Source organism: Myotis lucifugus, unplaced genomic scaffold (assembly GCF_000147115.1).
Source record: "Myotis lucifugus unplaced genomic scaffold, Myoluc2.0 scaffold_12, whole genome shotgun sequence".
NCBI lineage: Eukaryota > Metazoa > Chordata > Mammalia > Chiroptera > Vespertilionidae > Myotis > Myotis lucifugus.
The window spans coordinates 12,824,848-12,839,241 of NW_005871060.1; the positions used below are offsets into that span (position 1 = coordinate 12,824,848).

Here is a 14,394-nt window from a genome sequence, read left to right on the forward strand (position 1 = left end):
ATTTCAAAGTCAGCTTAATCTGTGCAGATCAGCCATCTTTCTTACAGATTGTGGCATGGCATTACACCCATGCAACACGGGCAGCTTATCTTTATTTGTAGACTTGTTCTATGATTAAATGACAATAATTTTCTATTTTTCTTACTGTTAATATTGAAATGGTTTCCAAGAGTACACTTTGTTTATTCATGAATTCATCACTCTTTTAGCACATATTTATCAAATGCCTAGCGTGTGTAACGTATTATTCAAATTCTTGTATGTGATTACTGAAACGGAATTTAGAGCCTAGTATTGTCTAAGTATACAAAAACCAATACTCTAAGGAGAGACAACAAAGGTCCCAAATGTGCTAAGAATATGATTCAATCTTAGAAAAGGCCATGGTGCAGTGTGAACACGCTCAGGTCCCTGCTTCATGGCTGAGGCGCTCTTGCTCAGGACAGCACATAACCGAGCTCCCCGGTCAGGAACTGTCCTGTCCAGGGCAAAGGGAACTCTCCACTTCCTTTCCAGAAAAGCATGCTCCCAATGGCTGGTCATTGCAGAGCCAGAAAGATCAGAGCCCCTTGCCTCCATCTGTGATAACTCCAAAAAGTTATTGTAAAGTAACTAGAGACTGGCCCATGGGATCACCTGAGCTGCTGCTGTGTTTGCATTTATTTCCCCCTCCCCCTGCCCAACCCCTCTTTTCTCACTCTCTTGCAGATACTTTTCTAGGAGGGCTACTGGTAACCCTCCTGCACACAAATCTACATTTGAGAGCTGTTTCCTGGGGAACCTGATCCCAAACAGAGGAATTAGATTAGAAAAAAAGTACATGGAACTGATAGCATCTCAATACAAATTTGAAAATTAACAGTTTTGAGATAGGTAAAGCTATGGAGAAGAACATACTTCAGGTGGTGGGAGCACACCAGCTGACATATCTATTGGAATGAAATATGTGGACAATGAGAAAGATGGATGAAAATACTTGCGTACACAAAGTACATAGGGAAAATAGTTTGAACTGGAAAGAAATTGAGGAAAGAAATTTATTTTCTAGGTAAGTGAATGACTAAAAAATTTCTGAGCATGGGTCTGACACAATCAGAGCTAAGTTTTAGAAAGAATATGCTTATATCTTTTGTTCTATGATTCAAACAAAAACTAAAAAAAATATTACATTTAAAATATATGATTACATATAAAACCAGTGACATTTTCTGTATATTCTGCACTAGCAAGCCAATTAAGATTTGATAGATCCTTTAATAAAAAAAAACAAACAAAACAGAACAATTTTCTAGACCCTTAAATCCACATTGGCTTAAATAATCAATTTCTGTTAAATCCTTTGCAGTAATTATTTTCAATGCTGAATGTGGGAAAATATAACAACATTTGTGGCAGGATCTCAAGTCTCTTAATACCAATTCATTTTCTCATATTGAAACAGTTTGATAAATATATCTAAAAAATATCTTGGTACATGTTGATATCCGGAAGAGTATTCTTTAAAATGGCAAAATATTGAAATTATTGTAATTCTTATATGGCAATCTATTCATTCAACAAATATTTATTAAATACTACCATATGGTGTTCTGTGAAATCACAGAATAAGGAATCAAAATAGAAATATCAAAAATAATTACAAGTGTGATCAGTCATCCAAAAGGGGAAACACCGACTATTCTGGAAATGTGACTGGAGAACCTACTTTAGGTGTAAGAGTGACAGATAAGTGGAAATGTTTAAGATGAGTAGTCATTAACGAGGAAAAGAAAGAGAGGAGCATTCTAGAAATGTGGGAGGAAGAATGTTTCATGCAGGGCATTAGAATGATTGCAGGCTCACAGTAAAGGGAGCTTGTCACATTTAAACAGCCTATATAATAAAAGAGAAGCATGTAAATTGACCGGCCCTCTGCTAGGCTCACCAGCCAATCAGGAGTGAGTATGCAAATTAACCCAACAAAGATAGCGGGTTAATTTGCATACACAGGCACCGAGCGGCCTGGGTCCCGGGAACATCCTTGGGACCCAGGCCACTCCTAGCCTGTAGGCCTGTGCGTAGGCCTTGAGTGTCCGGGTTCCCAGAACGCCCCCGGCCATTCCGGGTCTACGAGCACAGGCGCCAAGTGGATGTTCTTGCCCCATGGCTGCTTGTGCGTGCGCTGGGCTGGCTGCCAGCCTCGGGGTGTGCGGAGACCCGGCAGCTGCCATGCGCGTGGCCCGGGGTCTCTGCACGCCCCCACGCCTGGCGCCCACAATGCGGGGCTGGCTGCTGGCCTCGGAGGCGTGCCTCCCGGGTGGCAGGGACACGCCCCTAGCCCAGTGGACACAACACAGGGTGTCCTCTGTGCATGAGCTGCAAAGGAAACACCTTTTCTTTTCTTTTTTAAAAATATTTTTTATTAATTTTTTTACAGATAAGAGGGGAGAGGGATAGACAGTTGGAAACATCGATGAGAGATAAACATCGATCAGCTGCCTCCTGCACACTCTCCACTGGGGATGTGCCCCTAACCAAGGTACATGCCCTTAACAGGAATCAAACCTGGGACCCTTCAGTCTGCAGGCCAACACTCTATCCACTGAGCCAAACCAGTTCGAGCGTAAACACCTTTTCTGACCTCTCATTGCCTAAGCTCCCTGTACGCCGCCACTTTCAGTGTTCTTGGTAACTTGGGTTATAAGAATCCAAGAAGGTGATCTAGGGTTTTTCCATCACACTCCTGGAGAAAAAAATGAAGGTCCGCTGCTGGAGGGGCTAAGAATTATCATATCCTGCCCTAGCTGGTTTGGCTCAGTGGATAGAGTCTCGGCCTGCTGACCACAGGGTCCAGGTTCAATTAGGAACAAGAGCATGTACCTAGGTTGCAGACTCCTCCCTGGCCGGGGCCCAGGTCAGGGCTCATGCAGGAGGCAACCAATCAAAGTGTCCCTCTCACATTTATGTTTCTCTTTGTCTCTCCCTCTCTCTTCCACATTCTCTAAAATGAATGGAAACATATCCTCAAGTGAGGATTAAGATAAAAGAAAGAAAGGAATGTCATATCCTATGAAAGACACATCTTGAAAATGCCTAAAGAAAGTTGTCAATTTTTCATGGTGAAGGGACTGGAGTCTGTGTTGATGAAAACACCTTGGCGGCTGTGGTGACTGGCAGTGGCTGCAGCAGCGGGGTTATGGGGCTAGCGCCTTCCCCTGATCAGCCGGTCACCTACCACAGGGGGAGGCCAGACTGCAACTTGAGCCCGCTCCCTATGGAGCAGTCAGTAGGACATCCCCTGAGGGCTCCCAGTCTGTCAGAGGGGGCAGGCTGGGCTGAGGGAACCTCCCACCTAGTGCACAAATTTCGTGCACCAGGCCCCTAGTCTAAAATAAGACCGGATGCCTGGCTGGCATATCTCAGTGGTTGAGTGTCGACCTATGAACTGGAAGTCACGGTTCCATCCTGGTCAGGGCACATGCCCAGGTTGCAGGCTCCGTCCCCAGGATGGGGGTGTGCAGCAAGCACTGATCAACAATTCTCTCTCATCATTGATGTTTCTATCTCTATCTCTATCTCTATCTCTATCTCTATCTCTATCTCTATCTCTATCTCTATCTCTATCTATCTATCTCTATCTCTCCTTTCCTCTCTGAAATAAATAAGAATATATTAAAAAAAATAAGACCAGATGGCTAGAATAGAGACAGAAGAAGGCCATGGTTCCACATTACGACAAAGAAGTAGGCAGGGTAAATATCACAACAGGTTTTGTTTGTTTTTTAACCATGTTAAAAGGTCCTAAATTTTGAGTGGTAAGGTTAAGCCACTGAGGTATTTTAAACAAAATCATATTACTCAATGGCTGCCAAGTAGAGAATCCATTCTGCTATTGAACTGGATGGACTTGGTGAGAAAACACCAATTTGAGAGGCTGATGCTCCAATTCAGAAGAAGCAATGGCAATTATGTGGGTCATGGAGATGGATGAAAGCAGATATCTTGAAGAGATATTTAGGTTATTAAAATAAGATTTGGCAATTTAACATGAATGTGTGGGAAGAAGAAGAAAACGACTTGGACAAAAATAACTCTGGAAAGTTGGGGATTTTGTTGTTGTTTTTACATCTGTATACTTGAGGAATGGAAACCTATTACTTTGCTTTTTATATAAATCACTAGGTACCATTTAGAATTCATACACCTGAAGGAGAGAGAGAGAGAATTTTGGAAAACATAACCTGACTTACCAGAAACAGTATTGACTTGGAATATAAGTTAGCCTCTGTACAAAATGTGCACAGATACACTTGTTGCCACAAATGTTTTAAAAAATCAGTCTGCCTTTGAAATATTTCTATTGTGGACTCATCAGTGTATACTCCAACTACAATGGCATTTGAATCATAAAGTGGGTAAAATGGTATAGTTTAAGTTAACTCAACATATATTTTAAGCAATCCACCATGATATACATATGTTATGTAGGACACTCAGTTTACGTAATTTAGAGGAACAACTATGAGGCACATGATGAAGGTTTTAGTTCAGGTTCCTCAAATAGCTAGTTGTCTGGGCCTCAATTTCTTCTTTCCTAAGATGTAAATAGCATGATCAGTAAGCTAGTAACCTCCCATTTTTAGTTTGCCTCCAATCTCTATTATAAATGAATATTTGGAGATTATATGTATATAATTATGGCAACTCAAATTACCCTAACCATTTCACATAAATTATTTTTTGCTTTCAATTTTTTTTTTTTGCATCGTGTATCTTAGTATTTATCTACCCATTATATTTCTTTTCTGGGTAGCAAAAGTAGTATTTTCCTTCTGTGGGTATTTCTCTATCTGACATTAACTTATGAAACATGAGGGTATCAGGCATGCCACTAAGTCTGGCATCTCTCACTGTGCTCACAGCCTTGCTGGGCTCATGTTTATTTAACAAGGTGTCCTCGGTTACCAAGCAAGTCTGTAGGTTGCAAGGAGCCTAGGAATATGTATAAGGAAATTAGATGAGTGTAAAATATTTGATGTTCCATATGATCTACCAAAAGAATCTATGCTACTTTGCAGACTCAAGTATAGAAGAAAATTCTTCAACCTCATAAACAGAGTGAAATAAATGTTTAGTTATATTTTTTCTTCTTGTTTCCAATGTATCTATCCTATTTGTTAAGGAAAAAAATTTCTTTTTTAGAAACTGATTATTCAATGGTAAATTATTCCCAACCTTGATTCTACACTTTTAATTTTTCTTCTCTTATGCTTTCCATATCTGATGCTCAATGGGGAGAGGGTAGGATGCAATCCAAACCAATTTTACTTGGATTTTAATGGTTTTCTCTGGCAGCAAATTTTACTCTCAATTTAAAGGACATTTAGAAATCATTTATATGTGTTATTCATACTATCAATGCCCCATTAGCTTATTTTGTTTAGAATCTGCTATATCACAAGAGATTAAAAACCATAACTGTGCATGCATGAATACAATGACTGTTCATTGCCACTTGGCCAAGGTTCTGTTTACAAGACTGATATGAGGATAAATGAAAAAAAAAAGAAGGTGAAGAGCATGGGAATATTCTTGAGCAATCAAAAATCAGAATTTAAGTGTGAGTCAGTTGAAGGGTTTATTTGCTTGAAATACTGACCTCTCAAGCATCCCTTCTATCTTCATGAGAAGGTTTTACTGGTTAAATATGCTAAAAGTTCATTAAGAATATAACATAAAGCCCAAGCTGGTTTGGCTCAGTGGATAGAGTCTTGGCCTTTGGACTGAGGGGTACCAGGTTTAATTTTGGTTAAGGGCTCATACCCTGGTTTCAGGCTTGACAGCAGGGGGTGTATAGGAGGCAGCTAATCAATGATTCACATCATTGATCTTTCTATCTCTCTCTACCTCTCCCCTTTTCTCTGAAATCAATAAAAAATATTTTTAAATGTTTTTAAAAAAGAATATAACATAAAGGAGATAAATTACAAAGTCATAAGGTGAACAAAGTAGGCCACAGTAAACTAAATACAGGTCCCTGATTTATGGTTTCATTCATTATATAATGTAAGTGGACTAAGATGCTCAGTACTAGATACAAGCTAAGGATTAAGACATTGGCCTGCAATGGCCATATGAATATTGGTTGGGAATCTATACTAATAATAGAAGAATATGCAAATTGTCCAGGATGCTGTCATAGTAACAACCGAATAGCAGGTTGCGTGGGGAGACCAGGCCAGCAACTGAACATCAGGCTGTGTGGGGCAACCAGGTTGGCAGATGGGAGAGGGGCAGTTGGGGGATACCAGGCCAGCAGGGGGGGCAGTTAGGGGCGATCAGGCCAGCAGGCAGAGGCCATTAGGGGTGATTAGGCTGGCAGGGGGCCAGTTAGGGGCATTGAGGCAGGCAGACAGGTGAGTGGTTAGGAGCCAGCGGTCCGGGATTGTGAGAGGGATGTCCGACTGCCGGTTTAGGCCCGATCCCCAAGGGGTCCCAGATTGGAGAGGGTACAGGCTGGGCTGAGGGGACCCCCCCTCCATGCACAAATTTCATGCACCAGGCCTCTAGTAATAATAATAATATAGTGCCAGGCAGTCTAATGTTCAAAAGTTGAGAAATTACAGGAGTATAGCATTTTTGCAATTAAAAAATCATATTGATATACTATATATTTCCTCTTTTTCTTAGAAATAAAGCACTATGACAAAAAATTAAGATTATGACATTTTAGGGATATTACTAAAGTGTGATTAAGGATAAGATAAGCTCTTATAAAATGTTACTGAATACCAGTTGTTTGAACTTAAATGTAGTAGTATATACTATATTTGTAAGTCAAACTCCCACTGTATTTACCATTTGTAGATATTAGTGATTATAAGATCCACTACACTTATCCTGATCTTTAAAATGTTAAGTGATCATTGAATTCTTTGAAATATTAGTATGAGCAAACATGCAGGATATAATTGACTTGAAAGAATTGGATAATTTACCTCCTTTATTTTTTCTCACCCTATCTTTACCCTCCAACAGTAAAAGGAGTGAATAGGTCCTGGATCAATTGCATTAACTCTTTTCTACCCAAACACTAATCGGTTAAATGTAATTGAGTCAAATTTTGAAAAAATATTTTCCAAAGCTATGTGAATATTCAAGCATATAGTGAAATTTTGTCACCCTAGTAAACGTTAGTTGAAAAATCAGGATCATGCTTACAATTTTTAGCAGAATTAGAAAGCCTTCAAAAGTAGAGAATGAAAAAATCACATAGATGATAATGCTGGTGATAATGATAGTAATTAAACTTCCACAGTTTATTGAACACTACTATATTCTTTACATGTAATATAAAACTCATAATGGCCTTCTGGGTTTGGTACTATTATTTTATAATAATCCCATTTAACAGATGTTGAAATTGGGACATAGAGAAATTAAATAACTTAACCAGGTTTACACAACCAGTAGATTCTGACAGCATAGACCAAGTCCATGGTGTTGACTAAATCATACATGAGAAGAGCACAGAACCATCAAATTCAACATATTTTTATTAATAAAATTGGATATTAAAAGAGAACTTGTTTATTAGGAAATAGTTATGGAGGATCAGTTTTGTTGTTTATAACTGTTGAAAAAGTGAAATAGATTAAATACTAAAAGTAATGAGTAAGCAATAGTTTTATTGAATGCCTGTTATGAACTTAGCATCATGCAATGGATATAAGACACATATGCAGTAGGAGATATAGCAGTTAGCATAATACCTGCCAACAAAGACCAGAAGTTAAGTTAGAGGTTATGGCAAATGAAATACAGGTGCTCTGTGACATGGTGAGGTTTTGTCCCAATAAACCTAAGTTGAAAATATTGTTAGTCAAAAATGAATTTAGTACATTTAACTTACCAACCGTCATAGCTTAGTTTAACTTACCTTAATGTGCTCAGAGCACAATATCCAAAAAACGCTGGTAACTAAGAGCCCTGGAGAGTGCCAGGGGTTCACCCTCGCAATTGCATTGCTGGCTCCTAGCTGCACTTACTGTTGCTGACCGATATCACCAGAGTATCGAACTGCAGGAGGATAACAATAAAAAATCAAAATTCCAAGTACCGTTTACACCAGATTTGAATTGCTTCTGCACCGTTGCAAAGTTGAAAAAAAAGCATAAGACGTAAGTCAAAACACATCATAAATTGGGGACTGTCTGTACATTTAATTATCAAACAATATAGAGGTGATACTTAAAGCAATGTACAAACTGAGATAACTTGTTCAGATAAATGTGGTTATCAGCCTAAAATTCCAAGTTAGAAGTTCTGTAGTTTAGAAGTGATTCCGAATATGATTTTTACTTGTAAAATCCTAAATGATAAACTAAAACGAGAAAAGAATGGTAAACAAGAAAGAGAGAAGTCTGACCTACATTACCATCTGTTAGGAAAATGAACACCTGCCATGTTGAATGAGAGATGAAGCTTGGAAATTCCCAATGAATCTCCACAGCCAGCACTACCGGTTAAGAGCAAAAACAGATTTCAAGCCCAATTTAGCTTCCTTTTTTACATTTAGACAAGATATTTAAAAAAGGAGGAAAAATAAACCTCTAATAGGTTATAAACCATGGCTTTTAGAATCCAAGAAATCATTTAAGGTCCAATTAGAATGGCATTGTGCTGAGAAAGAATATTGTCCAATGTGTCTCCAGAGCAGATCTGTTCTCTCCGAAAGCATCTAGGTTTCTGACTGATGGATCCATGTGTGTCAGAAGGTATGAAGGCAACAAACCTAGCCTGGGATTTAGTCTCAGCCGTAACATCCTGTCAGTTTGTGTAATCGTTTGACTTGTTGGATCTAAATATTCTGTCTGTGAAGTGGATAAACTTGGATTAAGTGATTCTCAAGATTACTTTCAATTGCTCTTCAATTTATACTGGGCATTTATTAAAAAGTAGCCTATTAAAAATTGCATGCTGTAAATAATATTTACTTTATAGATGGAAATTGTTTTACTGGAACTTTCTTTTATGCTTTATTATTACTATTTTACTTTTTTTCTGAAATCTTACATCAGTATCTTTTCTCTGCTTTAGGGTGGAGTTAGTGGGTTGACTGGAGAGCTGGAATTTGGAGAAAATGGAGGCAATCCCAACGTCCACTTTGAAATTCTTGGAACCAACTATGGAGAGGAGCTTGGCCGAGGCATTCGCAAAGTAAGACCAGAAACATTGATAAATATGCTTTTCCTACAGTAACTGTGGTTGTGTTTAATTGTCTTCATACAATACATTCACAGTATACATTACAGTTTCTACTGTAATTTGTAAAAGAAGAAAGGGGGAGAATTAGACATTTAAATGACCTTAAGTACTTACCAGAAGTATTAGTCAATGAATTCTATTTATGCTTCAGAATAATTTAAAGGAAGAAGGGTACAGGAATCTGATGGTTTCCTAGGGAACTAGCATAATCTTTAATTCATTATAATAATTTTTGTAGAGTAATGAATTTAATATTTGTACAATGCATAGCTGCTTGGTTTTTAACTTGTAACATACACAAAATCATAAAAAGAGCTTAGAGGAATTTCATTTAGTAAGAGTGAAGTCCTTCTATAAAACTGGCATTTCAGTATTTCAGCTTCTCTATGTGGCATGCAGAAGTAGCAAATTGCTTGCAGGAACTGAGCTCTGGCGCTATACTTCAGATCACATGTAAGAAGAAGCTGAGGGCAGTAAAGAATATTTCATGAACTCCCGGAACTATGACTTCTTGAGGAGAAATATAAAAGCCCCTGGGGAAATGGCTGCTATAGTTTGAATTTGCCATTTTTACATATTTGTGGTAGGAAAAATCCCAAGGTAATTACATGTGCATACAGGGTTCATAACTATAAATTTATAATTGTATAAAGTTGCTGTATCGAGTGAAGAGGTTCTTCAATATCTGTTCCTTTTCAGTGTTGAGTATAGGATGCAGAGAAACAGACAAAATTAAGGAGTTGTTCTAATTAGCAATAAAAACCTCTTCTAGAGGAGCTGAAACTATTTTAATGTGTTTTAATTATTGTTTTATATTGAAGCATAATAAACATAGAAAACTGCAAAAAATATTAGGATAGTTTCGTGAATTATTTTCAAGGAAACAACTACTACTATGGTCAAGAAATAGGACATACCAAGCATCCTAAACACCCGCTCATACTTCATTCCCAACCTCCTCCCTTCTGAATAGTATAACCAATAGTCTGAATTTTATGATACTCATTTCTTTACAGTGTTAAATATAATTTTATTACCTGTATGTGCACTTACTGTGGTCTGCTTCTACTTTTAAGTTCTCAAGTAACTTCAAGGGTACTATGTATTAGTTTGTTAGTTTGTGAATTGGCAGCTCTATTTATAAATGGGGCAGTTTTTTTCACATGGACACACACACATACACACACACACAATGTCTTCAAGTATACTTATCAAGGGAAAACTTTACCATACAAATAATGACAGTAGTTACTAGATGTGTGTACAAAATTGTTTCCACTCCTAGTATCTCCATGTCTCAGAAAGACTGAATGGCTTTCCAATTGACAAACTGTCAAGTTGTCAGTGTTTATTCTGCTGCAGGTGGCAAGGTGTATGCAATGCCTGAAGCCTTATCACCTGGAGCAGGGATACTGTCAGCTCTCATAACTGAGTAGGGTTTGTCTGCTTAGGATTTGAATGTATATTGACCCAGTCACAAATGTTGGACTAATCTTGTCTGTATTGGCCTGGTACGGAGAATTCATTTTTCAGAATTGGGAGAGAATGTGAAAAGGATTACTTAATTTTCACTGATGCTGATCAAAACAAGAGATTTCCTGCTTTGATACCTATTGCATGTTCTTTTACTTTGATGTAAGGTGGTGTTTCATTCAGTAGATGGTGTGTTCAAGGTGTTAGACACTGTATCCTTGAAGATAAATTCTGGTGAACCTCAAAGCCAAATTTCTAAATGATCAAAGTTTTCTATGTCTTTAAACATTCTCCAAAATTCTGGTTGTTCTGGTTTCTGTTCATCACAATAAAAATTACCAAAAAGAAAAATAATTTAAATAATAGTATTTTAAACAATCTTCTAAAATGAAATTTATTCAAAGATATAAAAAGTAAGTATTAAATTAAATATTTAAGGGATCAATTTTGTTTTTTTCTTAGAAGAGGAATTTTACACACTAGTTTGTTTGTTTTTCCTTATGTGTCTTAGTTTTGTTTCGTTTTGCCAATGCCACTCACTTTTTACTATGAAGACTGGGTTTTTTCCAGCATTAAAATTTAATACTCTAAACTTAATGTCTTTGAACTTTATCACTAATAGGAAAATGTGGCCTGGAAGAAATAGATTAAAACTGGTTTTGCAACCAATCTTAATTGCATAGTAATGCTTAGTATCTTCATAAAATTGTTTTCTTATGTAAGATGATGAAATAAAATGGTACAGCAGAGATATTCTAGCTCCTAGGTATAATTGTTTTTCAGATAGATTTAGAATTTTTACTCAAGTTCTCAACATTAACTGTAGAAATATAAAATCTGTAGCTTTACATTCTTGGGAAATGCACTGCTTTGCAACAGGTACTTTTAATGAACTAAAATATTTTCTGCCTTGTACTTAGAAAGAGGAAATAACAGCCTAGCTTTCAAATGGCCAGTGATTAAATATTGTACAGGTATTCTTCAACATTGTACTTGTATTCTGATTCTACGATATCTAAAATAACATTTACTTTTCATATTACTCTGCTTTATGTTTCCTTATGGCACTTTTTGTAAACTGAAACTATATGCATTCATATAATTATATATAAAAACCTTATATATGTGTGTGTGTGTGTGTGTGTGTGTGTGTGTGTGTGTGTGTGTGTATATATATATATAATGCATGTATAGGTAAACATCCTATCTAATAAAGAGGGATATGCTAATTGACCCTCATGCTGTTGCAAAGATGGTGGCGCCCACAGCCAATAAGGAGGGAATATGCTAATTGACTTCCAAACCCTCAAAGATGGCGGTACCCACAGCCACAAGATGGCCGGCAGGGGAGGGCAGTTGTGGGTGATCAGGCCAGCAAGGGAGGGCAGTTGTGGGCGATCAGGGCAGCAGGGGAGGGCAATTAGGGATGACCAGGCCTGCAGGGGAGGGCAGTTAGGGGCGACTGGGACAGCAGGGGAGGGCAGTTGAGGGTGACCTTTCCATCATCATATCCTCATGCTTAGCAGAGTTGGCCACTTGGTCACCAAAATTATACTCAATTATTTTACTGGTCATTAGGTAAGATTATGTGCAATTTCTTTGCAGCTATTCACAGAGGATAGGGAAAGAGTTTATTGATTATTCCAAACAAGTATTTAGATTGATTATTCTAATCACCCACAAAAGTGCAAGCTCAATAGGAATTATTGGTATTTGTAGTTCAAGATCATTTTCTAACAACTAGGCTAAATTTATATGTTTAATGGGAAAAGTACGTAGCCTTTCTGTCAGACCACTTGGGCTGAAATTTAGACCCTGTTACTTACTGGCTGTGTGATTTTGGGACTACTAAACCCAGTGAGTCTCAATTTCTTTATCTATAAAATGTGGATAATAATACTATCCCCGATTGTTGTAAAGATTAAGTGAAACTATGTTTGTAGGTTACATAATAAGGATTAAAATAATGCTAATTTGAAAATGGACAATTATCTATGTCAACATTTTGCCAACACAAGAAATATAATCTAGTTGCTATTTTGACAAGAAATTGCTATGTGAGGTAGAGAAAGAAATTTAATTTTAGGTGTGATTGACAGCATTATACATGACAATCACAGTAACAGCAGGAAACATTAACCTTTTTGTTTTGTTTAATGTCCTTTTTAACTCTAAAATTCTACAAGTCTCTTAATCAAGTATCTACAGCTCAATGGGAAGCAAATAACAGAGGATCCAGTAGTCAGTATAGTCTGTATTAACCCAGTCTCTATAATCAAGCCCATTATTGGAAAACTTGCCATCCTTATTTAGTGTCATATTTCTAACAATGAATTTATATCTTGAAAGTTTTATATAATGGAGAGAATCTAGTAAGTGCTGTGAATAAGAGACCCAGAGTGTCTTTAGTCCACAGCAGATGACTGTTTGGATTAAGAATTCAACATACCTGATGCAGAGGAGGCAAAGTTCACTTTCCTTCTTACATTACTGGACAATATCCATAGTGGTTCACTCCAGAATCTATCCTGCCCCAACTTCAGACACACACCACCACCACCACCACCTCCACCTCCACCAATGAAACTCCAGTCCAGCTCAAATTCACCTATGCAATGTGGTGGTACTTACTATCCACTGAACATCCCCATGTCTAGTTTCAGCCACAAAGGGAAATTAATGTTCATGACCCATTCCCAGAGCAATAATCATTAAAGCAATCTAAATTATAATATATGGAATTTAGAAACATTTGCATATATATATATATTTCTTTGGCAAGGTCTCATTGTTATGATTGAACTTTCAGTGGTAGATATGAAATGTTTATTTCAAAGATGAATAAATGGGCAGACACTGGCAGGAAGGGGTCATATAGTAAGTCACTTGCTCATAAATGTTGGAAACTCACAACAGAATAATTTGATATGCAGTGACATTCATGATATGGTAGGTTCAATTAAAGCATAATTCCAGGGTCTTGTTATTCAACTTCAAATCATGTGCTTTTCTCTTACCTCTGAGTTTCTCTTTAGTCTGTTAGAATATTTGCTTATATGTCTCTCTTATTCTTCCAGGCTTATCTTGACTCCTTCTATGAATTACACATTCTCCTTCCACAGGAACTTGGTTTTATACATTGCAACGATTATAAAAATGTATATAGCCTGGGCACATAATCTCACCCAATTTACTAATAGAATTTTCACAACTCATTTGTTTGGGAGCCCTTCATCTACACTAATGACTATTATGTTCATATTCCTGCTGAATAATTGAAATTGTAATCATGGCTTTTGGTGATAACTGATAGTGCTGCCTCTTTCCTATCCTCCCCCCCCCCCAATTAATTTTCTTTTCATTTGTGACCACGACACCTGACACACTAAAGTAGTCAGAAACCATTAAGATTTTAGTCCTAATCAAGCTGTTCCATTTTTCAGTGACTGGAAAATCAAGGGATTGATATTTTTTCATTGTTTTAGATAGAAACTATGTTAAGGAAAACTTTTTTGAGACTTTGGGATGACTTACATGTGTAAACTATTGCCGCTTTTAATGTTTCTGCTATGAATTTAGTTACTGCTTTCTCCAATATGGAAAACAAATGTTTGGAAATGGAGATGCTCTTTTAGTAATTAGAAACACTTTTTAAAAAAAAAAAATATATATATA

At 37.2% G+C, this 14,394-nt stretch overlaps 1 protein-coding gene across 1 annotated transcript in view; it reads left to right on the plus strand.

Moving 5' to 3' along the window:
* GRID2 (glutamate ionotropic receptor delta type subunit 2) overlaps nt 1-14,394 on the plus strand; it is a 1,225,688-nt gene that overhangs the window by 710,935 nt on the left and 500,359 nt on the right. Inside the window, exon 10 of the mRNA XM_006084662.3 lies at nt 9,079-9,198. Coding sequence (XP_006084724.1) covers nt 9,079-9,198 — 120 coding nt within the window. The remainder of the gene's footprint in view (nt 1-9,078; nt 9,199-14,394) is intronic.